This window comes from Varanus komodoensis, unplaced genomic scaffold, assembly GCF_004798865.1.
Source record: "Varanus komodoensis strain SLA01 unplaced genomic scaffold, ASM479886v1 scaffold1, whole genome shotgun sequence".
Taxonomy (NCBI): domain Eukaryota; kingdom Metazoa; phylum Chordata; class Lepidosauria; order Squamata; family Varanidae; genus Varanus; species Varanus komodoensis.
The window spans coordinates 8,157,603-8,184,040 of NW_025335268.1; the positions used below are offsets into that span (position 1 = coordinate 8,157,603).

At 40.0% G+C, this 26,438-nt stretch overlaps 1 protein-coding gene across 3 annotated transcripts in view; it reads left to right on the forward strand.

The window, feature by feature from the left end:
* The window catches only part of COQ8A (coenzyme Q8A), a 71,831-nt gene that overhangs the window by 20,830 nt on the left and 24,563 nt on the right, over positions 1 to 26,438 (forward strand). For 2 of the 3 annotated variants that reach the window (XM_044436899.1, XM_044436723.1), the window contains exons 2-5: positions 5,873 to 6,067; positions 8,764 to 9,177; positions 14,593 to 14,659; positions 24,289 to 24,363. In XM_044436899.1, coding sequence (XP_044292834.1) covers positions 5,891 to 6,067; positions 8,764 to 9,177; positions 14,593 to 14,659; positions 24,289 to 24,363 — 733 coding nt within the window. In that variant the 5' untranslated portion in view covers positions 5,873 to 5,890. The remainder of the gene's footprint in view (positions 1 to 5,872; positions 6,068 to 8,763; positions 9,178 to 14,592; positions 14,660 to 24,288; positions 24,364 to 26,438) is intronic. The other variant, XM_044436812.1, reaches the window with a different exon arrangement.

Here is a 26,438-nt window from a genome sequence, read left to right on the forward strand (position 1 = left end):
GTAGATGGAAAAAATGTTCACTTAAATCTCATAAAAGCTCATTATTTGTGACTAGATGTGTTAGCTTTTGCTTATTTATTAAGAGATTTTTTTCTGCACCTCTGTGTTATTTATATTTTTACAACCACCAGGGCTAGGAACATCTGTGTGTATTTTTTTAAGGAGCTGAGATAAAAATTCTGAATTCTGAGCCCACTAAAACATGCTTTTAAAGTTATGGATTTACCCAAAGCACACTGACCTAAACATAACAAATTCCCAATATATTTTAATTCCTGTTCTGCATCCACTGAGATATGCTCATTTAAAAGTCATTGTGTCTCTACTCCTGCACAGAACATGTACAGGTACTGCTAAGGTGGCCACCCTAACGCCACTCAACTGGGAGTAAACCTTGTTACAGTCAGGGTTTAGTTCTGAAAAGACAAATATGTACAGGTAAGGTTTTTATTTCTATTCTATGGAAATGTTTGTTTCCTTTCTCGGAAGTAGCTATATGGATATAGTTCTAGTATATGGATACCCATAACTGTATCGGAAACACTAAACATGCATCTGAGAAGCCTGTCATGCCCCCATTTGGGTGCCAGTTGTACTAAATTAAAAATGTCAGAATAGGGCACTTGAATGAGTACCAGCCATTCAGAGAGCAGCTTAATTCCTAATTCCTGCAGCTAGGGATAATCAACTTTTTAGGTAACACTAGTCACCTCTTTTCTGAAGTTCTTTTGGGTAGAGCATGAAGCTAGTGCAGCCACTGTGCTGAATGGCCATGGACACACCTGCCTTAGTTATATCCTATATGGCCTACTGTAATATGTTCTTTATGGGGCTGCCTTTGAAAACTTCAGAAACTTCAGCTGGTATAGAATGCTGTGGTGATACATTGAAGGATTGGTTAAAGTGAGTACTTGATAGCCTTATTGAAACAGTTCCACTGGCTGTTTCCAGGCACAATTCAGAGTGCTATTTATGACCTATAAAGTCTTATATGGAATGGGACCAGGACCCCAAAATACTACCTTCTCCCATGCAACTCTGCCCAGGTCTTTGACAAAATCCCTTCTTTCAATATCAGGCACACATTTGCTGATGATGCAGGTGAGAGCCTTCTTGGTGGCTGCCTCAGGCCATGCATCTCACTGTTGCCAAAGCCCATATACACTTTTTCTCTGCTGTCCTTTTGCTGGCAGGCACAAGCTTTTGTGTTCAAACATGCCTTTTGCTGTATAAGTAGATTAGTTGGGTTGGATGCTGCTTTTAATTTGTTACTGCTGTGTTTCACCTTGTTTTAATGCATCATTTCAAGTTTCATTTATGACTGTAAATAAAATTAGTTCCACCACTCATGTAGAGAGGCAGGGCACAATAAATAAATAAGGGCAAACAACTGGAATGACTTCTGTGCTTGTGTTCTAATGTGATGGTTAGAGTTTTAGAGAAAATGTGGCCCTCAGATGTTATTGCACTGTGTGGTTAACTTGGTCTTGGGCTGGGGGCCTCTACACTAGGATAAACCTACACTATCACCAAATGTGGAGGGTTACTTCTATTACTAGGCAAAACTGGCCTTCATTCCTTCTGCCACCATTAAACTACATCCCTTGATTTAACATGAACCTTTTCCCCTCTAAGATAGCTGGTCGCTAGGCATGAGGCAATTTGGATCAGAAGTACCAGGAGAGTACCAAGACATATAGTATTTTATTTAAAAGAAAATAAGAAAGTTTATTGTTTAAGAATATTTTACTATTTTCAAACAGAGTTTCTATACTGTTAAGCCCTGTTAACTCACAGGCCTAACAGGGAGGCTTGAAATGTAGTCTTCTCATTGGTCAGATTTTTCTTCCACTTGGAACTTTAAAGGTTGTTCAGTTGGCTTCTTCAGAAGTCTTCAGTCAGGTCCAGCAGCCGCTCTGTCTTCAGATCACTGCCACCAGCTGATTCTCAGGCTTCAGCCCTTTCTGCCAAAGGCTGTCCTGGGTTCTTCCTCTTCTCATAGGCAGAGCTTCAGCCCACTGTACTTTCACTAGTCTTGGCCTCCTGGTCTCCTAGCTGCTCTTCTTGACTGGTTAATTTTTCAGGCTACTCAGCCTCTCAGGACAACTCTCACCTTTTGTCAACTGTTCTTTGCCAAACTCTTTACGCTCCTCCTGACAGGCATTCTGAAATTTGCTTCAGTCAGAACCTTCCAGCCAGTCGGCTTCGATGTGGCCAGCATTCTGTCATCCCACCTCTGAGTAAATTTAGGACCAATAGCCATCTTCAGAATGCTGAGTTATTCTCCAATCAGAAGGTACCAATTTCAATCCTACCTCCCCATGTAGAAAGACAGAATTCCAGCTTCATTTTCACTTCTTAGTGATAAACAGTAACTGTCAGTTTGCCCCCCACACCATATGTACAAAGTTACTCTCCTCAGGCACAGTTCTGCAGTAAAAACCATGCATTTTCCTCCTGCTTTTAACCCATGTGGATCCCAGTAAGGAAAACAAAACATAACAGTTAAACTTTTACCTCAAATTTACCTCAAGTTTCTTCAGACTGCAGCTCCCCTCAGTTCAGTCAACCAACACAGCCAGTGGTGACGCTATCGTGAGGCTAAGTGGTGAGGCTCAGTAAATTGATTTCCTTGGAGTTACTCTTTTATGGATGGCTGTAGGAGCTGAACATTGTAGGATAAAACTTGCTACCATACCTGGAACCACTGTTCTCTGCACTTTTTAAATTGGCTGTGTCTTCATTACTAGCACAGGTATAATTTAATGCAAGTAACCATGGTTCTAGTTTCTGGTTATCTAGTCTTGCACTCTTTAAAGACTTTTAGCTGAAATAAAACTCCACCTTTGTGGGGATTTGACTTATCTCCTAATTGAAAACTGTCCTTGATTTTATAGACATTTGGCATAGTTGCTCTGGAGTTCATTAGTGTGCCATAAGCCCCTCATGCTTCCTAAGCATGACTGATAGCTTGCTACTTTTCTAGGAAGCAGCTCCCCCGCCATCCTGCAGAACATGACTAGATCCATTTATTTGTGTATCTGTGCAAAGGCATATGACAGATTGCTCTATTGGCAGTCCCAGTATATGTGTTATTACTGCATACTCTTTGAAAACAAATATACAAATGAGATATCCTATCTGCTACCTAGAGAACTGTTAACAGCTCTGGCAGTTTCCGGGTTAGAGTGTAACCAGAATTTTAATAGCTTAGTATTGACTTTCAGAAATACGGACCAGTGCAGATGTACTGTGAAAACACTTCAGCCCTAAGTGACATTCTCTGCCAAGCTGTGCTAGTGGTTTAGTAGCTGAGAGAGGTATAACAGGGAACTGGATTTGCTAGAAAGGGAACCCTTTCTCTCTTACGTAGATAGCACTACGGGTATGCAGCAATTCCCACGTGTCCCTTAAAACTGGAGAGGAACAGAACTAATGCTTCTTTTCTGTCGTCACAGAGACAACTGAGGACAACACATTCTGGTTGAACTTCTTGTAGCATTGCTAATTAATTGACCTAATTAGAGATTCAAAGGTTTCAAAGTGTTAGCCTGAGACAAAAATGGATACATTTACCAAGGGTACCCTTTTTAATTTGGTGAGGCTCCACACTGAAGTCCAGAATAGGTTTGTCGACTTTCCTTTGGGGGCTGTTCCAGCAGCAGAGGTTCAGAGCCAAATAACTATGTAGGTGAGGCCAGAATACATGCTTTCTTTTGAAATAGCAGATCTTCATTTTATGTCATAAATTGATTTATGAAGATGGATCTCGTTTTCAAAAGTAGTTCACAGTATTGCCGTGGTCCTGTTGTATGGGCAGTACAAGTTCTTTTGGGCACATAAAACTTACGACAGGCTAGTCTCTTTCAGGGCTGGCCAGGATTTAAGCATAATTAGTATTTTTTTTCTGTTGAGAGCAATGCAAGGGCTGTGGTCCACTTTGACAGAACTACTGGAGTTTTGATTATTTTCCATACGCTGCCTTTGTAGGGGTTTGGCCCTACTTTTAAGTCAAGGGAAAATTTTCCACAGGCCAGATTTGCTTAATAACCCTAGTATATGTTTCCTTAACTTGGTACCTTCCAGATGCTTTGAGTATTTGCAATCATTAGACATGCTGTTTGGGGCTGATGGGAGTTGAAATCCATAACATCTGGAGGGCTCCAGGTTGGGAATGATTGCCCTAAAACATGCAGCTTGTTGTGGGATGGGTGATCTCTGTTCACTTTCCTAGTTCCTATGCCTTTCAGGATGAGAAGAATAAAGCATTGCAAGTATTCTTTCTGAGCCATTTGGCAAAATGTTTGTGACATCTTTTCAGGCACTGAAAGCTTAGCCTAGGCATTTATTTGCATATAAGCCTTATGTAGGAAAACGTGAATGCTTACATGTGGGTATTTGGCAGAAGCAGTGAGAGCAGCAAAAAGGCAATATCTGACTGCCTCCATTCAGTTTTCTATTTGCTGCCCAGTGGAGTTCTCTAGGATTGTCTGAGGCCTACCTATTATATGCTGGGCCCAAGAATATCTTGGAGCCACCTGAGGCCTGCAGTAATATATTAGGCACTTCCAGAACAAAACCTCTTGTATCCACCAGGACCTGGATTGTCATGTTATACTAGTGGAATCAGGTGAGATATCCAGAGCCCACTATTGATCTAGTTTTTTTCCGATGAATTCCAGTTAGTACAGCTCAAGGATGTTGGCAAGGTACTTGGACAGATTTGTGCAACAACATCCATACTGGATCCTTGCTCCTCTTGGCTTATAAAAGCCAGTAGGGAGGGGACTGCCAGCAGGGTCAGGGATATGATTAATGCTTCTATATGAGAAGGAATGATCTCTGGTTCCCTGAAACCAAGTGGTGGTGAGACCACTCTTGAGGAAACCTTCCCTGGTGGCAAACATCCCCTTCTTGGTTCTGTATGATGACCTTGGAGGAGAAAGACAGGGCGAGTGTGGCGTTGTTGGTTCCTACTTGGATTTTAGGATTCAGAAAGTGGTGCTTAGGGGATATTGTTCTGCCACTTGGATCCTCCACTATGGGTTCCTCAGGGGTCAGTTTGTCCCCCATGTTATTTAAATCTACATAAAACCACTGAGTGAGGTCAGCTGGAGTTTTGGAATGTGTTGTCATCAATATGCTGATGGCATGCAGCTCTTTCTCTCCTTTGCATGTTCAGCAGGTGAGGCTGTAGATGTGCTGAACTGTGCCTGGCTGTGATAACAGATTGGATGAGGGTGAACAAACTGAAGCTCAATCCAGACAATACTGAGATGCTGTTGCTGGGTGGTTCTTCTTACCAGATGGAGAAAATCCAACCTGTTCTAGATGGGGTTGCACTCCCCTTGAAGGAGCAAGTTTGTAACTTGTGGGTGCTCCTTGAGGTTCAAGTGGCTTCATTGACTTGGAATGCCTTCTACCAGCTTCAGCTGGTAGTTCAGCTATGCCCCTACCTGGATAGAGATAGCCTGCTGTCAGTGATCTCTGCTCCCATAATCTCTAAGCTAGATTACTGCAATGTAGTCTACATGGAGCTACTCTTGAAGACTGTTTGTAAGCTGCAGCTTGTCCAAAATGTGGCAGCCAGACTAACAAAGGGATCAGATGGTCTGATCACATAACACCATAACTGCCAAGAGAGAGTCAACTGTTGAGTGGAATAGAAATTGAATGAATGAATGAATAAATGTGTTCTTTTATCTCTCTTGATGAGCTTTTCATTCAGGTTGACTGTGTGAAAGTCAATGCAGAAATACGTCCTCCTTGTGAGCTGTTGAAAAGCATAGGGTGGAGGTGTGTCTTCAGATTTTCTTAATAATTACTTGAAAATATTATTTGGGTACGGCATGTCTATGGCTTTGTTTTCCAGCACTGGAGGCGATCAGTCATGGCAGGTGATGCAATCATGGTGATGCGAGGGTTGGCGAAGCTCAGCAAGGCAGTCGTAGAAACACAAGCAGGACAACTCCGGCAAGTAGTGCTTGGTGCTGATGCAGTAACTGCAGTCAGGGGCTTTCAAGCAGCTGCTGAGGAACAGTTAAGCGCTGCCATGGGGAAAATGCAGGTAAGAAAATGTTTCTGTTTCTTCTTCCATCACATGAAATAAGTACTCCCAGTTCATTGTATGTAAAAGACATTGAAGTCTGTAATCCTATGCATGCTGACATGGAAATAAGCCCACAGGTTTCCTATAAAACTCGGTAGAAATTGCTCCTGGTAAACATGCCCAGGATTGCAATGCAGAACTTTCAACACATATAGTGCAATCCCATGCATTTTAAATCCTGATCACTGGGTATGGGAGTGAAGGCTGAACAATGGTGAAAGCTGACAGGAAAAAAATTGGTGGGCTTGACATATGGTGCTGAAGGACAGCTTTGCGAATACCCTGGACCACCATAAAGAAAAACCAGTGGTTCCTGGATCAAATCAAGACAGGACTTTCCCAGAATGTCAATACTGCAGCTGTTGCATTGTGGTTATATAATGAAAAGACAAGACTCACTGGAGAAGGCAATCATGTTAGGGAAAGTCAAAGGCAGAAGAAGAGGAAGGTCAAGTATGATATGACTTAATTTCATAAAGAAAGCTGCAGCCCTGAGTTTTCAAGAACTGAGCAGGGCTGTCAAGGATAGGACATTTGTGAGCTCACTCATTCATAGGTCAACGTAAGTTGGAAATGACATGATGGCATGTAGTACAGTAACAAGTCACTCTGCATTCATTAAGGCTTTTTCTCCAACTAAGTCTGTCAAGGACTGAAGCCAAAATGTGGTAATGGACAGGCTATGTTATATTTGCAACACCTATATATTCTAGAAGGTCAAAATTTCTGAAGATGCCCTATTTAAAGATTTGTAAACTCCCTTGTAATACTGACTCATGTGAAATGAAAGAAGTCCATGTGATCCAGTTGTTTGTTTTACTTACCTACTAAATGTACAAGTGTTCTTCAAAAAGTTTCCACACTTTTTAAAACTCTATTTATTAAATAAATTCTATTTATTAAGAATTTCAAAAATAAATTACATCACTTTTCTACACAGTCACCTTCCTTTGTGATGCATTTTCCCCGGCATTGTACCAGCTTTTAAATGCCATCAGCAATATATAAAATATATAATATAAAAGTGTGGAAACTTTTTGAAGACCACTCATATATTTATCAGCTCAATGCCACTGACATATTAAAAAAAGACAAGAAAAACCATTCAAATTATGAATATTTCCAAAAACACTTCTCGAAGTAAAGATAACAAGTTCAGCAAAGAGTTTCTGAAATTAAGTGTTTTCATTAATCTTCTAATATCTGCAAGAGGGTAGGCTTGGGGCACTTGGGAAGGGAATTCTGACAAGGTGGTGCCACCAAGGACTGCCTTGGAAAGGAATATGATCCAAAGATTGGTGTGATTGTGTGGAGAAATACCCGCATTCTATAAATCTTGAAGAAAGCCTATTGTACAAAATGCATTGGATTGGATCCTTTTTATACAAATATTGCAACAATATTATACAATTTTTTAGCTAACTGTAAAACAACCTTTTGACTTGCAATATAGTCTGACCAAACTATAACCCTGCCCAAGAAGGGCTGACAGATTTTAGGCTTCTGGGATCACCCCTGTGGTCTACCAGCTAGAACCAGGTGCAAATTATTCATTCCAAAATACAGGTATGCATTAAGAGTTAAGGCAGGGGACATATCTGAGCATTTGCTCAGCCCTCAGTGACAGAACCAGACTTGCTGATAGGTAATGTGTGGGACAGACTTCAGCATCTTGTCTTATCACATATTGTTTGTCTTTAACGATTCATTAGAGAAGAGAGCAGTTACATTCCCCCATACACACAATGTCTGCCCAAAATTCAGTAGCATGTGTGTTTCCTACTGGAAGCAAGAGGAGGAGAGTTTTCCAGTAAATTACTCTGTATCCATTGTTCCTGCTGCCAACTTCTGGTACTTTCAGATTTTTCTGGTGATGTTTTTATTAATGTTGGAAGAGAAGTGCTTCCATTATGTAACTCTATGGCAGTCTGGTAATATCAACCAACAGGCATTTTCTTCCCTGCAGTGCTGAAAATTACAGTGGACCTGACTCTGTAATAGGAAGGGCTAGTACTATCTTTGCTTCCTCCAAATGGGGAAAACAATTAGCATTCTGGAAATGTGTTAGTGGGACCCTGAAGTTATTACAGTGTAAAATCTGGATACCAGCTTAATGGGACTATCTCGCCTTTCATTTTACTTTTAAACAACACATCTAGACATCATATTTACAGAGCAAAAGCTGAAAAATCAAGTTGAAACTGGACAGAGTCTCTCCTACTCATGGGATGGGCTAGTTGTTCCCCTTATAGCTCTGTTGCACTCTGGATCACGTCGATCCTTTCTCACTGTTCACTGATAAATTATGTTGTGTTCTGCAAAGTCTCAGATACAGTTGCATCTTACTGTAGGATCAAACACTTCACAAAATTATCTGTATTTATTAAAAGGCATAAGGCTCACATAGCAGGGTGAAACAGCTTACTTCAGGCAGTGCTGTCAGGGCCTTGGTGCAGATTTACAAAGGCAGGGCACAGCAATACATTCTCTGCCTTTTGGGCTTTGTTCTAGGCAACAAAATGTCTTGGAGCAGCAGTGGGTAGGCAGCGTATTTGTACTTGTATTGATTTGCAAGTCTTTGCCTTTTCAGGGTATCTGAGAGCACTCAAAACTATATTTTAGCATGGAAATCACTTTCAATGTTTTATTTGCAGGAACTAGGAAAACAACAGGAAAACTTGAATGATATTGGTGAGGACTTTGGAAGAGAGTACAACTTCTCAGAATCAGAGTTGGGAGGTGCTGCACAGGACTTCTCTCCTCCTCAAGACCAGCCTCACAGACATAGTGATGCAGAGGGCCCATCTCACTCTTACGTTGCTAAAGGACCTTTTCCAAATGTTGTTGGGAGTGGAGACTTCAGTTCAAGTCAGAATCCCATCTTGTCCAAATCGAATGCAAAGCTTTTTGGAGGCTTTAGGGACCCTGGGAATCTTATTGTTCCTGCATATGGGCAAAATCGGGCATTTCACCAAGACCATTCCTCTATTGGTGGACTAACAGCTGAAGATATTGACAAAGCCAGGCAAGCTAAAGCGGATCCACAGCAGAAACCACACAAGCAGATGGTATGTAGACTGATTACCAATATTGAAGGATTAGACATTTCTTTCCTTTGTTCCAGTTTCTTTGTCCAGCTGCTCTATAACTTTTTGATGTCAGGATAGTACTGGGGACAGTGTAGCTTTCCCTTTAAGTTTGTCTGATCTTTGCTGCCTGTCCATAGCTCCACTTGTAGTATGGGAAATGTGCAAAAAAGGAGGGGGCAAACATCACTTATTTGGGGTCTGCCGTTACTGCAAGAAACAAAACTACACAATGTTGGCTTAGTTCCACAGTAATATGATTGATACAGCATTTTTAATAAGCAATCTCACCTGGAAACTCACCTCATGGGTTCTCCCACAGTAGAAGCATCCAGGATGCTAATAAACAGCCTTCTAAGAGGGATGGTTTAATTTGAACTCCTGCACTTAGCAGGAGGCTGGAGCCGATGACCTTCTTGGTCCCTTCCAACTGTGCTGTTCTATTATTTTTAATATTTCACAGCAACCTTGTATATTCAGTTATACTTACACTCCCATTTTATAGGTGGCACACTGTTCAATTTACTCAAAGCAAAAGCCCCTTTATTTATTTATTTATTTAAATTATTTCTATGCCACCCCCATTGCAACAAAGCCTTGGGGCGGCTCACAACAAAAACCAAAACATACAAAATTATACAAAAATTATATACTGAAAATATTAAAACTCGGTGCATCTTGGCTTAAACTTTTTAAAAAAATCCTACATAATAAATTAACACTTAAAATAAGTTTTAAATAAAAACTGTTTACCTGATAGTTCTTTTAGCAAGATCTCAGCCTGGTATATATCTTGGACTCTTGAACTTTTTAAATTTTTATTATAAGTGTTTACATTGCAAGCAATGAATAAATACAGTATGCTTTACCATACAGAACAATTTATAAAATATACCAATTACTAAATATATCAATAAATATTAAATGTTGTGCTTACTTCGATATATAGCCTTTCCATAAAACAAATTGGACACCATGGGTATTGATTTCCTCTGTTTTGATAGCTAGTAAAAGAAGGTTGTCTAAACCTCAAACAATCCCTATTGTCTGGGTTGATATGACATGACAAGCCATGGCAAGCTAGGTGCCCGTGAAAGTGGCGCTTTCAAGTATGTGATACAGCACAGCAGCCCCTGCAGGTAAAATAAATCAGCTCTTGTGACATGCATAGAGGCCCACTGGAATTTTTTCTGCCATATTGCCTGGTCTATGGAATGCCCTTCCTGAACAATTCCATTTGACTGTCCTTCTCTTCATTTTTCAAGGAGCAGATTTGGCTTTTACAGCAAGCCATGAGGCTTCTTCCTGGTTGATGTTGTGATTTGGTGGTAGTGGTAGGGGGCTACTCAAACTGATTTTAGGATCATGATTATCTTATTTTAGTATTAATAATGTTTTCATTGTTTTTATTGTTGCTTTTATTTTATTGCTTAATCATTTGAAGTCTATTGGACTAAAAGGCAAGCTAGGGGGAGGGTTTTTAAAAGGATAAGTAACATAGCATTTATTTAGATTTGTTGTTCTAAGCAAGAGCTGTTTGGATGGATGCCTCTTTATATTAGGGAAGGCAGGCTAACAACTGTCTGTTCATTTAAAGAGGTTCCAGTGTATCCCTAGAAATAGACCTGTTCTTTTTAATGTTTAACAGGTGTTCACCTTCCCTTGGCTGGATACTTGATATTCTGCTAAATGCTTGAGATAGTTAAGAAGCTATGCTTGTTGTTTTTGTTCTTGTCTTTCAAGCTGAATCCAGAACAGGTGCAGCGCAGGTTTGCTTGACATTCTCTCCAGACTGCATGCTCTCTCAGACAATTCTGTCTGCTGCACATTGGGTAATCCTTTAAAGCAGAAACATAGCTTTGAAAGTACCCCAATTGACAGACCTATTGATCCACTGAACCAAAGAAGCATTTTTCTGGTCAGGGAGAGAGAAGTATTCTATCCTACTGTAATATATCATGTTTGCTTGCATCATTGTTTTTTATTGAATTGGATCCAGAACTTCTCTAGTGAATTCCACCAACAAGATGCTTATGCTAGAGGAAGTGTGGTGGGGAAAGGTGATTGCTGCCAGTTCATCCTTTCCTTTCTAGACTTCTGAAAAACTGTTTGGGAGGAGTGAGGAGTCTTCCAGAAGATTTTCAGAAGTATTGGGGACTGCTTGAGAGAACTGGGAATTAACAAAAAAGTTCTCCTTTCTTCCTGCCTTCAGTGGGAGGCTTCATTAAATAGACACAGTGGTCTGGTTCACATAATAACACTAATTCATGGTTTGTATAATGCATGATTAGCTCATTGTTTGTTGCCCTACCCGGGGTTTGTCTGACAGACAATTGAACAGGTTTGTTCTGTCAGTGGATTATTAATTTCTTACCATCCTCACAAACTCCCTTCCTGTATCCCAGGAGCTTCAGTACAGCATGTAATGTGCCTTTTTTTTAACCTGCCACCTCTACAGCCTTGTAGAACAAACCATGAATAATGCACAATTCTGAGTTTGCATATAATGACATTTCATGATTTAAACAACCCAGAATTCAACCCCATGGGCTTTCTGTTTTGGATGATCCCCCTTGCAGCTGGTCCAGGAAAAACTATACCAGCTCTTTATCCATGATCAGGAAGGCAATCTGCAAGAGTGAGTAAAGGGGACATTCAGGGGATGGACAGGGGAGGAGACTAGGCCCCAAAATATGATATTCCAGCTTCCCCCACTCTCATCCATCTCAGCTAAATGGCCAAGAATGACTGTCTAGCTGAAATGCAGACTAGAAAATGAGCAGGGTAGAAATCACCTCCACTGTTCCTTCAGCTCTGTGCTAGATGTTTATAAGCCTCCCTGTTTGGGGAGATTATGAGTGTCAAGGGTGCAATCCACTGGACTTTGCCTTAACTTTACTTTCATATTTGCAGAAGGGAATATTTTATTGTATGTCGTATGCTGAACATAATATGAACAAGTTTCTCAACTTTTCCTGCATGTGTTCATACACAATTTGCATATGTGTAAATACATAATGTTTCATAGAATGGCTATTGAATGCTTTCTGTCCCAGTGCTGTTCTGAAAATAAACAAGATGATGACTTGCTTTGGATGTAACAATAAGTTGGAACAACTAAACTGGGAACTGTGGTTTCCGTGGTTTGAGGTTGGCTTGCTGTTGTGTGGTCTGTCCCCCTGTGATAGAGTACTTGCTTTGAATACAGAAGCTCAATCTCTGGCATCTCAAGGAATGTTTAGGAAAGAATCCTGCCTGAAGCCCCAGATTGCTGCTGCCCATCAATGTCAACAGTACTGGACTAGATGGACCAGTGGTTCTGCTTTGGCAAGGGCGGGGGTCGGCAACCTGCGCTCCAGAGCCGCAAGTGGCTCTTGAATGCCTCTGCTACGGCTCCATCGCTCGTGTCACAGCCACCAATCCGCGGCCCGTGCCGGCACAGCGGCGCAGCCGACACAGCGCTTGGATACATCGAAGAAAAGTTTCTGACGAAAACCAAACGTTTAATGATACGTGGGTAGAGTCATTTGCTTTTACTGCTGACGAACTTATGGGGTTTACTGTTTAATGCATGCAGCCCTTTAGAACTGACTTTGCCTCTTCAGGAAGCTGTTCTCCTATTCAAAATATATGAAAGGAGTCCTACTAGTTTACAATGTAAGATTAAAAATAACAGTTTTTAGTGACTGAACAAGAGCTGCAGCTAAATCATAATGAAGATATACATAGCATTAAGGTAAAAAATGATATATGCGGTGTTATCTTCATTTTAGATGTCAAAAGGGTTTTGTGACTTCCGGTGTTTTCTTTTGTGTGGGAAACGGGTCCAAATGGCTCTTTGAGTGTTAAAGGTTGCCGAACCCTGGTCTAGGGAGAGCCAAACCAGAGATCTCAGTTCAAACCACAGATGAAAGGTTCATCGTTTAGTTAGCATCCCCTGCTTGCAGAAAGAGCCTTGTGAGAGTGATGGGACAGCATCCAAGCACTAAAAGAATATAAGAAATGGAAGAAAAGCCATAATGGATCAAACCAGTGATCCATCTAGTTCATCTAAACTAGCTGCCCGCAGGATCCCTCAAGCAGGATGCATACAAGAACTACCTTCTGACCAAACTTCCTAGCAGCCCATGATTACAAGCTTTTAGTGAGGCCCTGAAAAATTGCCTGTAATCTGGACTTTTTCCAAGTATGTTTCATTACACTGCAATTAGTTTAGTTGCAATTTGGGTTTTAGTGCTGTTTAGGCTGGGTGTCATATGGCTTATAGAGTTTATTAATTTATGCTTTTTATCATTGTATGGAAGTCTATCATGCAATTCCCCTTTGAAAGTTTTTTCTTTTAGAGGCATCCAAGACATTTTAGAATAAAGTAGATACATTTACCTATCAGAGGAAGAGGAATACATTAAACCTTGCTTTCTTCAGGATTTAAGCAATACCTTGCTTTCAAGGTCTAATTGTGAGGGTTCCCAAAATCAGGAGAAGAAGGACACTTGATGGTGTTTTAAGCTGCTAATCTATTTTGAGATGAAGATTCTTCAGGACTGGACCATATTTTTGCTAGGGCTTTAGATGGGGAAGTTTAAGTCAACTGCATGACTTTTCTTGGTTATGGTGGTGTTTCCATTTATCCAGAGTTCCTACTCTTTGTTCTCATGACTGCAACTCCCACTAATTTTGTTAGAGTAGAGCACTTAAAGGTCATGAACCTTAAATGTATAGCTTCTGCTTTACTGTTGGAATCCCTTTGCTCTTGCCTGCTATGTGTTCCTGGCTTATGCAGCTTATCCAAGAACAAAATACATATTACATATATGTGGTACCTTCCCCCCCATTATGGTATGCTTCCCCCCATTATGGTATAATCTTCCCACTGAGCCTCACCTGGTACCAGTTTCTGCCATCTTTTCAGCACAGAGTTAAGACTGTCCCCTGCTTCCACAAATTTAGTGGTACATGAAGGGACATAGCTGTTTCAATGGATCTAGTTTTTATTGAAATTCTTTTAGCTGTTTGTACTATTACAAATTTTGTATATGGACATTTTATGCTGTGTTTTATTGCATTTGTGTTTAGTATTTTGTGAGCTGTTGAGAGGACTTCAGCTATTGGGTGGTATACAAAAAAATGTGTAAACAATTATGTGTTAGTCAAGGTGATGCCAAATGCACATGTAAAAGCCATTAAGGTGAGTTCCGCAGTTATGCTATAGTAATCTAATAGAGTAGCTTCATGTTTGTTTAAAGGACTTTTGTGGAGAAAATGCTGAGGAGGAAACCAACAGTGTGTCCTGTAACTTCTCCAGTATGCTATTTGTAAATGTTACAAAGTTTGATTTCTTAGTGGATTCATAATGAGACCATCAGCCATACTAATTTTCTTCTTAAATCCCTGTAGCTCAGTGAACGTGCCCGAGAGCGGAAGGTGCCTGTTACTCGAATTGGGAGACTTGCCAACTTTGGAGGTGAGTGTATTTGAATTGTCAGAGCAAATATCAGTGTGAAGACTGATGCTTCCAAAAGTATTAAAAGCTACCTAGAGTCCTACCTAGACTCAATTAGTTTTTTGTGAACTGCACCATCCATCCCAGTTGATGTGCACAGAAGTGCAAGCTTTCTGATCAGTTTATTACAACTATTGAAACTAAATGTCTGAACTGATCTTGCTAAGCAACATTTTCTCTAAAGTCCAGTTTTGACTGAGCCTCTGAGTCAAGATAAATTGGTGCACATATATCATTCATTGATCTGGATGGATTTCAGAGCTGAATTGATCTAGGGTATTTGGTGACTTTATGAAGTTTATTTATTGTATTTATTAAATGTCTACTCCTCCCATTAGCCAAGATGACTTTCTGGGCAGCTTACAGAATATAATAATTGAGAAGATGAGCTTTGAACTTTGACCTGCTTTTAAATTTACCTCCTGAGTACTAGAGCTCAGTGACAGCCATCTTCTTGGCAAATGACTACATAAAATCTTTGTATACACCCATGGCCCACCCATGGCTTCTGCATGTGTCCTGTGACATAGGCATTATTAGAAGAGTGATAGAGTTTCCTTCTTAGGCTCCTCTTTAACACCAATCATCTAGGAAAAGCGGTGGAGCAGGGAGAAAAGCTGCTGAGATTGAAACTCCCATATGTATTCTGCTTCCACATGGTTAGCTTTCATGATTAGCATCATGATTTTGCTAGCTACAGTTCTCACCCTGACTGAACACCATTGCAGTATAGGGTTGCTAGGATATACATTAAATTAATATACATTAAAGCAGAAAGTCAGTCTCTGGCATCTCAAGGAAGGATTAGGTGCCCTCCAGATGTTTTAGACTGCAAGTCCCAGCAGTTCTGACCGGTGACTGTGCTGGATGGAACTGATAGGAGTTGTGGTCAAAAACACTTAGAGGGTACAAGGGTGATGTAGACTGAGCTAGAAGGTTACCGACCTTTTTCTCTGTATTATTTTTAGTCTGTCAGAGAGCTGTATTTCAGTACAGACATGAGATGCATTTCAAAGAGGATAGAGCAGGATGCTCATTTAAAACCGTGCAAGGTCTCAGATAAGAAAGTATCCAAGCCAAAATCTGGAAACATTTGAAATATAATCTGTAAAGAAGAGGGGCCTTTTCTGTGGTGGTGCCTGGTTGTGGAATATGTTTCTGTGACAGGCTACCCTAGCTACCTACATTGTGCTATTTTCAGGCCCAAGTAAAAACCTCTTGTTTATCCAGGCATTTTAGTCTATCAGTGTCTGTTGTTTTAAATCTCCTACTATATTCTAAATCTGTGCACTTAGACTTTTGTTTGGGTTTTTTAATTTTTATTTTATACTGTATTTTTAAACTTTTAAACATTTTATACTGTGTTCTGTCATGTTGTAAGTTATGGTTTCAGTCATTATTAAAAAGCTAGAGAGCTTTGACTGTGGGACAGTATGGCAATGCAATAAATAATTTGAATTATATTTAATATGTTAAATTTATGTAATAACATATTAGATAAATTTTACAGGGTGTGCAATCCTAATGTGCCCTGTTTCTTTGTAGAGCTGGCAGTAGGGGCTACAAAACTCCCCATGGGGGCGGGGGGACACACGTGGGCTGTGGGATGTCAACCCTATGTTCTAAACTAAGCGATTTTTTGTTACTAATTTGTATCCTGACTTTCCAACAATAACTCTCAAGGCAAGTAACAATACAAATGCAATAGGATAACAATAAACAATGGCTTTAATTAAATAATACTGCAGATTTTAACTGGAGCTGGGTGCTAGAAAGTAGTAAGTTAAGGAAGACATTTTTGATTGAACTTCTGACCAGTTTTCATCTATTAACTTAACATGGTCTCCCACTCCCCATTCTGACACATACAGTTTTTGGCAGAGCAATTCTGACCCCAAGTTCCTTTGGCTCACAAAGGTTGAGATAGAGTGGACCACTCGGTTTGCTGGTAGAAAATTGTTTTGGCAAAAGTGATTACTACCAGAGGCCCAAATTATATCTGCACTGAGCTCTGCAGTTCTAAATCTACCACTGACTTTTTTCCAACAGTAGGCCCTGAAATCTGCCATGCTAAAAATCTTCTTGAGCCTTTTTCCTACCTCCTTTTTGGTTGGCATCAGCTGAAAGGGCTTTGGAGGTGGCAGCTGTTTTGCTGTTCTACTCTCTGAACACATAAGATTGCTTTTGTAATTACCTGAGTTTCCTTCAGTTATATTTTAACTCATATGGCCTGCATTTTGTACTCACGACACAAAATGCGGCCAAAGATCATAACAGACCCTTAAGAATAAATAAAGCACTTAAAATTACAGTGCTGCATGTTGGGGTGAACCTACTTGGCATCACCTCACCCTTGTTTGTGTATTGGGGTATATACTTTAGATCAGAAAGTAGATTTCCAGATGGTCTGGAGATCTGTGTCAGCTCCCAGTATTCCTGATGATTAGCAGTGCTGGTAGGAGCTTTAGAGAGGAAAAGTTCAAAACGTCTGGAGATCCAGATTCTACCCACTCTTGCTTTAGATAATGTTTTGGGGATTTGTGTGGGAATACTCTTTTGTTTTTATCTGTTTGCATGCTTAGTACTCTTCTGTATATGTGGGTGGCACATTTGGTTTACAGAAGGTGTGATTAGGTCTGAGAGGTCTCCTGTACGATTTAAGATTTTCATAAAGAGGGGAAATTATGCCAGGGTCACTGAACTGCAATAAGGAAAACCATCTGTAGGTTGTAGCTTCTTCTTTTATAGCTTCTTATACTTCAGCTGCAGAACATCTCCTGTCCTGCGGGCTGAATTCCTTTTCTGGAGAGCTTGCAAGGGCTGCATTCCAGCAGTGCCACAAACAAAGGAGTCAGGATCAAACAACACGGACATAAGTACTGTTTAGTTTGAGGGTCTTACTGTCAGTAATGAAGGGTTGGGCCCAGGGTGTGTGTGTGAATTTCTGCCTTCTTGGAAGCCAGGAAGCCATAATTAGTGGTTGGGGTAAAAGGGTGGAGGCAGGAAAAGGGAGCATGGCTTTCTAGGGAAAGCTGGTGGGCTGCATTTGGACCCAGGCTTAAGGTTTTGCACCCCTGTCTTATGCAATTCTTAAAAGAACTATTTCTATCTTGGAGTTTGGCCTTGGTTTCCAACTGTCTTTGGGTTTCCCTACCTTTCTTGAAAATAATAGTATCTTGGTCCCTTGTAGCAGGGTGGAGGATTGTCGTCTGCTTTCTGTAGAAGAGCAGTATGCTGCATAGTTAAGAGATGCCTCTGATGTTGTCTTATCTTCCCTATTTATAGCTAGAGCTGGCTCCTGTCCTTAGTATTCATTTCTCTAAGATGAGAACTGCCTCTATATGCCTTTTAAACATTTTTGTTTGTATAGCAAAGTGGTTGGGAACTTAGCTTCCACTGGGCAAGTTACACAGGACTGTGTAGTGTAGTGTACATTATCCTTTGAAGCAGAGGCAAAACCACAGAGCAAAGTAAACATTTCCCTGAGCCAATAAGAGGAACAATTGTATGAACGCCAGTCTCTCTCCCCCCCCCCCCAATCCAATGCCAGTGCACGTGTGTGCCAACATGGTCTTGAAATGCAGCTGAGAAAAGTGGCTAAGAAAGTTAGTTGGGTGAGACCATAGCTCAGTTGGTAGAGCACATGCTTTGCATGCAAATCTCAGGTTCAGTTCCCTGCATCCCCAGCTGGGAAAGAATCTTGGCTGAAGGCTTGGCTGAAACCCTGGAATACTGCTGACAGTCAGTGTTGACAGTATTGGCTAGATGAACTCATAACAAGGCACCTTGTTACGTTCTTAAAACATTTAATCATAATAGATAACAGTAACTTTTATTTGTATTTAGGACTTTTGGAATACTCCTCTTACTTGAACATTTGAACTAATACCAATGTCTGTGAGATATTGTTGGTATTTGCTTTTGACAATATTTGCTTTTGCTATGGCTCCCTTAGCTCAGGCAAATCTCTGAAAATACTAAAGACTAACTAAACCCACTTTGTGAAAGGCAGCAGCTGTTGAATGAATGTTTTGAGAATTGTGCTTATCAAAAAATGAGCTGTGTGCCTGTCCATCTCTTCTTGCATGAGGAATATAAAGCTTTTCCTCAGAGTGCAGGTGAGAGATAGGTAGTCTGGAACTCTGCATCTTTTGTACTGCCTTTTTATGAACCACAGTCATTGACCTTTTTGGTTATGGTGTAAAGGGATTTAGTCCAAAACATGTGGCAACATGACCCCCACCCCTACTCTGGGTTGGACCATCTTTACTAGTTTTATAGCCCTTGGTGCTTCTGAAAGGGTAGTATTGTTGTATGACATTATATGTATGTTCCAAGAAAAGCAGCATGGTTGATCCAGAAAATGACCTTATTTTTCTGGAGTCAGATGCTGTCAATACAGAAAATCTTCAAGGATTCAGGAATTCTGGTCCTGTTATGGGTTTCCCCCACCCACAGGCTGTCCATATTAAATGTAGTTGTAATCCCATTCCTTTGTGTGCTTTGATATGTGCTGTCTCCTTTGAAAATAAGAAGATATATCTCCTGCAAAACCAGAATAAGATTTTTTTAACACCTAATAGTCTTATTTTTTTCTTAATATGCTACAATATTGAGGGTTTTAAGGGTGGTTTATGGAATTAGATAAATTTGTTGCTTCATATCTCAAGTTACAAGTGTCTTTACAGACCTTTAGCAAAACTTTCTTATTGAAATTTATTAGGAAAAACCATCAACTGCTGCTTTTGAGTTGAGGAGGTATAACAAACTGGTTGCCTTCCAGTTTTTTTGGACAGCAACTTCCATGATCTCCAATCAGCAAGGCCATGCTTGCTTTGCAAATCAGAAGTGGAAACCATGGTTTGTTCCTGGTTTTTATCCTGTATTGCATGGGAATGCAAAACACATTTTGCTGGTTCAGGCAAATAGGAAACTGTGTTTTGCCTCTAATCAAGAATAAATGAGGCAGTCAATATATATTAGAGAAGGGTGAAAGACATCTGCAAGCCTAACACTTTTCAGATGCTCATACTATGGTTTTGCATTATGTCTGTGCCTTACATATAATTTCTTATTTGTAATCTGGGTTTTATTATAGCCAAAGCTTTGCAACTTCATCTTGCAACCCAGGCCTAAGCAGTCCAGTAGAGGAACAAAATCCATTTAAATCAGTGAGATTTACTTGACTCTGTGCATGTGCAGTTATTCTGTTAAAGTACAGTATGTGATGTGGGGGTGGGTAGGAGTCATTTCACCTTCCTGAGGATCTCTGCTTCTGTTAAAAGTAATATGGCTCTTTACTCTTTTCAAACAAACAAACAAACGAACAAAAAACCACCACCAGTAGATGGGCCCTTATTTACTCTGTACGTGAAAAAGTTTATGTATTATTGCATTGCTTATAAATAAAAGCTTGAAGTCAGGTTCATTTTGGAAAAGCAAAAGCAAACCAACAAAATTAATGGATGCTCAAATGTTTTGAAAAGCATTGTTTACCAGTGTTTCAGACCCACAATTACAACAGCAGTCATAGTCACACTCTAAAGATGTAATGAGAGTCATCAAAAGTGTATAAAAAAACTGGATAGGTAGCACACACAAAACTTTTTACATTATACTAGATGTTAATATAAGGGGAACACTGTCTTCCCTGTAACTATTGAATGAGGAGAAAACTGTAATAACCTGTGGCCAAATTCTGTAAGCTGTTGGTAACCTCATGGTTTAAGTTTTATACTGCTCAGCCTGCTGTCCTTGAAATGTTTTGGAGTTCAACTCCCATCAGTTCCAGTCAGCATAGTTAATTATCAGGAATGCTGGGAACTGTAGTTCAAAACAGCAGGAGGTTACCAGGTCAGGGAAGGCTGCTTTAGTCCATTGCAGGTATAACATGTGCTTCACTGTGCTTAAGAGTTCTGGTGTGCCCTACAGGCTTCTACCTTCGCTCAGAGGAAGAAACTTAAATATAACTTTATAATGTAGTTAATTCAAGTGGGAAGAGAGGGTGGAATTTGGGTGATTAAGAGATTAACCATAGTAAAGAAAGAGATCAGGACATTATAAGCTTAAATATTATCAGACCACAAATGTTTCAGGTTTCATTCATGCACAATATAGGGTACTGTTGATAATTGCTTCTCTTTTTGCTCCCTTTAGAAGACTTTCCAATGCATTTATTTGCTTCTGGCTGATTTTGTTAGAGCAAACATTGTACATTGTGTACCCTTGTATACACTTGTATACATTGCAAAATCCAGCTTTTCTTGGCACAGAATTTGGGCTGTCTGGGTGCCTTTAATTACATTTATTTGTTTCCTTGCCTAACTCAGCATTGCTGTTGCCTGTGTTTTGAAGCAAGGGGTACATACAGTCTCCTCAGCTGGATGGAATCTACACAGGATGAGTCATGTAGCAGGAAAGATAAGACTGCTAGAAGCCTGTGGAGAGGGCAGGCTTATTATTGTTGGCTTATTTGGGACTGAGACTGCTTGTGTTTGTGCTCGTGTGTCTGTCTCTCAAGGTTGTAGAAGAACTCCAACTATAGGATTCTTAAGTATGACCAATATTATGTGGTTTGAAATCATCATTTGATTTGTTACTGCATATAAATTCATAAGCTAAACCTTTTAGGAAATACCTACTAATTCAGACTAGAGGTTTGTCTTTCATTTCATACTTGTCTTTCATGCTGTACTTTGTATACTAATTTTTCTGCATTCCCTGGATATGTTTTCCATTGACGGGAAAAGAGCTGCTTGGAAATAGTTAAATACAGAAACATGCCTTTTCCTTTTTAATATCCAGGCTTGGTTATCTATCTATCTATCTATCTTGATAAATGCCAATTTTGAATAATAGCACCATTTAGTGAAAAAGCTGCCTAGGAATCTTTAGGATGAAGTTTTCAACTTAATTGTAAAAAAGTAATCAGGCTTTGCTATGCTAATATAAGATGCATTGAAATCTAGCTGGCTGAACTGGTACCAGAGTTCAAATCTGCCACCAAAAGAAAATGGCTTCTATAATGGTATACGTAGCACAGAGCAGTACCTCAGCAAACCACTAAAACCAAGGGGTTGTCTGAAAATAGTGACATGTAGCATGTGGTTTGATCTGGGACCCCTAACTGTGTAAATGTCTGATGTGCAAAAAACCTGAAGGCTTGGACACAATTCACAGGATAGTGCTTTGCTACTGTTTCAAAAGTAGCACCTCTAGATATCTTTTGCAAACACATTTTTTTTTCAAAGGTGAAAGTTTTTCTTGAAGGTGAATGGCTGTATCAAAATAAGTTGACATATAAACAGTTCTGAAACACTGAAGCTAAGAAATCCTTCCTGGTTAATCTTTACAAAGCCTGCCATTGTAAGTAAGATAGCATTTGCCTATCCGAATGTTGACTGTTTTGATTCTGTGCAGGCTGATTTGTGTGATTATTAAGGTGGAGTTATGCAAAGCTGGGAAGAGTACATATTGTACAAGCCTAAACCTTATCAGGAGTGGGGAAAAGAGGTCATGGCAGATGTATGAGTTGTACAAGAACCTATTAACTTTATTAAATTCTTGACTTGTTTTCATCATGTTCCTCTGCTCAATGTTCTTCACAGGGATCAATATAATCACAAAAACCATATGACATGATCAATAAAAAGTACAGTAAAAGCAATAATTTATAATCAGTACTTAAAATAAAGCAAAGGCCAGCCTAGCAAGAACAAGAGTCAAAATGTTATACATTAAACTGACAAAAGGAAGGTTTCTACTCTTAAAGGTAGCCCATAAATAATATAAATACCCCCCTCCCCATATAATTAGTTGTTGTATGCACAAACCAGTTAAATGTTTTCATTTGGCAAATGATACATAGCAAGAGTTCAGTTAGGATGACTTTCCAAAGTTGTTGCATTGCTTTCTCTACCATGTTTCCTGAATTTTCTAAGATAACAGCAAGAACCATTCCTAGGCATTCTTGAAGTTGAACTGGTCCTGAACCATTTAAGATTTCAAAGGCTAGAGTGAACATTTCAAATAGAGCCTAGAAACATATAGGAAGCCAATGAAATTGACTTGGAATATCACTGCAGGTGATACTGAGAAGATATGGTAGTGGAGTAAGATTTCTTCACTATCTCTCCTACAAAAAGTAGGGCTGAACTTCAGGTTTACCCTGTATTTGGTCAGATTTGGCTTGACTTGCCTGCATTTTTGGGCTCTAATTGTCTTGCCTTTCATTCCATTGTCCTTATGTCTTCCACAGTCCTTTCCCCCTCCCCATTTTAGCCCTTTACCCCTCCCCCTATTGCATGTAGCTATATGCAATATAGCTTTGCTTATGGCATGAAGAGCAGGTTAGAAATCCCAGCAACCTGTTAGATTTGATTTCTGGCATCCTTGCTGACTGCTAGTAAAGTGAGGATTGTTTAGCTGGTTATTATCTTTTGATAGCATTTGACATATCCCCACTCAAGACATGAATGCAGAATGTAAAGCTGTATTTTTGAAGTTAACAGTTAGGTTGCATGTCAAATGAATAATTAATATTTTGTAGGTATTTATGCCCAAACCTGCTTAGAGCTTAGTTAGCTGTCCTGTTATAATTATGTATAGCTATTCCTGATGTGTATATGAATGCATGCATGGCACCATTGTACTTACCTCCAGTAGCCATAATGCTGAAGACTTTAGAGTTAGACTGACAAGTGGATGTTTAAATTCTTGACCTGTATCCTAGAAAGAGTACTGTAGAGCACCATGTGTAACTCCTTCCCCCAGTTTCATATGTTGGAATGTTTTTGCTTGGGTATTTTTTTAAGTTAACTTCTGTGTCAGTGGCACATAAGAACCAGGATTCAGTAACTACACTGTATTGCTGTTTTTGTTTTATTGTGGTGGTCTGGAATTGATCCTGCAATATCTCCGAAGTATGCCTCTGTATTGCGCTTTGTGGATGTAGCCCAGCATTGAGTACTCGTGTCCGTGTACACTGGCATGATTTCCCCAGCAGGGGTTGCTCACTTTATGTCTTTGTTTTGTGGTTTGGTATTGTGATTCTCAAATTCTGTATTTCAAACTTTTTCATTATTATTGCATTACTGTATATTTGTATATCTGGTTTTCTGTGATCTTAAATGTACAGTAATTATTTTGGGGTGCCATGAACCATGCCTATATAAGATGTGTATGTTTTGCCAGCTCCACCGGCCATTTGGTCCTCTGTCTCTCTCCATCTCTTGGCCTGAGACACAACAATGGACTTTGAAATTAGGCCAATTAGATGGTGATGATGATGATTAGCATGTTTTAGCAATAAAATATTTTTGCATTAAGGTACTGCACTTTATGCACATTGGGGGGTTTTTTTAGACATAATGCTGGTGCACACTTAATAGACTATAGTATGCAGTAGTGTGAACATAGCTACAATATATGTGACCAGAGCTATTACTATATTGGACTTATTTCTGTGGTCTGGAACCAAACCTGCAATATCTTCAAGGTATGCCTGTACACGAAGATGTGACTGTTTACAGGTGCCATTTCATCCTACTCCTTGTGACTCTTCTTCTCTTTCTCCTTCCCTTTTGCTAAAGGCTTAGCTGTTAGCCTTGGCATTGGAGCATTGGCAGAGGTTGCAAAGAAGAGTCTTAGATCTGAAGATCCCAATGGTAAGTGTTATTTGCCTAATGCTAATACAAGCTTCTGGTCGTGTGTGTCTCAGAGCAGCTTCAGAACTGCAACTGTTTTAAAGCCACAATAAGGAAATGCCAACTAATAATGCTTTTGTAGTACTTCTGCATTTAGACTTGATTTGTAATGAACCAGTGCAACTACCTGTAATTTTTACCCACTTTGAAGAAATGAAAATTTTAATTTGAGGTGATGATGTACATTTAAGTAAGGCAAATTCCTGCCTATTGTCCCTCAGGTGGGGAAAAATTAAATTGTAGAGTAGTGTAAAGTATTTTGCTCCTCGGAATAATTCATTGGTGTTCTGACCTTGATCAACACCAGAAATTTAAGTTATCTTGTTCAAATCTTCAAAATTTTGCCTGACTTGTTTGCAGCTGTCCTTGAACTTGATTTAGAACAGGGGTCCTCAAACTTTTTCAACAGGAGGCCAGTTGAAAGGACCTGTTGGTTGGTGTGGGCTGGCAAGGCAGTGCTAGTGGTGCGCGCGGGCCATGAGGGGGTGGGGCGACGCGTGTGCATGGCAAGGTGGGGGCATGTGGCGAGGCAGCAGTGGGCGTGCACAGCGGGGCAGTGGCTTGCTCGCTTGGAAAGTGTTTTCTCCACGTGAGTCCAAAACGATCTCTGCGCGAGCAAGCTGTTGCCTTGCTTGGCATGGGTGGGGCGAGTTCAAAACCTCTGAGGCAGGCTGGATAAATGGGCACAGTGGGCCGTATGCAGCCCATGGGCCGTAGTTTGAGGACCCATGCTTTAGAATTTTGTCGTCTCATTCTTTCCTATTTGGAGTATTAAAAATAGTTCTTGTTTCAACATAAATAGATATCTTGTTTGTCTTAGAGGTGGCTAACAATCATTCACTGAAGTGAAGGTTATATAGAATATATCTGAGATAAGGAAACTGTGTTATTGTTCAAAATGTTTTGAACAAGTCATTTCTGTGGTTGGATTGACTACAGTCTCACATTTTATCTTAATGAAAGTTCACAGAGGTTGGGAAAGGGTTGGACTTCATTCTATCTAACACTGCAGAGCAGGTGGGAAGAGGGAGTATTGTGCAAAACATGTATCTTACTGCCAGGTGTCAAGTCTCCCAGTGCACCTTTTTAAAAATACAAACCTGATTCCCACTCTTAAAGTATTATAACAATGGAAGCCCACCTTAAAGTAAAAGGTGTAGCTTTCTGATGGCTTCATATGAATGGGTTATTCTAATGCTTCCTGTTAACTTGGAAACAGTAGAGGATATTACTGACATTGACTGGCAGCTGCACATGATTGCCATCCTCTTCTGTAGGCCACAGCTTTCCAAGGGCTTAAGTAGAGTACTTTCTCTATCCTGCTTCCTGAAACCTTTCTAATTGGTGATTTATTCGATTAATATAATAAATCTAGAGAACACTTTTCTGCACTACAGGATTACATACACCATAGGCAGCAAAGGTGATTAGCAATAATAAAACTATAATAAAAACAGTGATAAAGTTAAAACATATGAACAGATTAAAAAGTTTGGTGTCATATCAATAAAATGATGCTGGGGCATAACTTTGAACTGAGCTGCACACATTATATCATTGACTTGTGCCCTCTTTTATCTTAAACTTGCTCTCTGAACTTTCTCCCCCAACTTTCTCTGGTAATTGTTCCCTTTATAGCCTTCATGTGCATGCTTCCATAGGAATACTTATAGCATTACCATAAGCAAACATGTTATATTTGGAGAAGCCATTGATCCTCTCATGAGGATACAGAGCTAAGATGTGTTTATATACGTTAAAGCAAGGGCAAAGCAAGCTATAGCTTGTTTTTAATTTGTTGCAGAAATAAATAGAATTCATCATCACAGTATTTTTGCACAACTCTGGGATGCTCTAAATTGCCTGGGCATGGAGTGGAGGAGGCATTTGAGGTGAACACATTCTCAACCTAGTTACAGAATCCTTGAAGGCATTCCTCTTGTTTGGCAGCCTTGTTCCAAGGGCAGGGATTGTGCAGCAGTTCTGTTTACATTTTTCCTCCTGTTTATATGCGATACCTTGTATAACTGGTCACT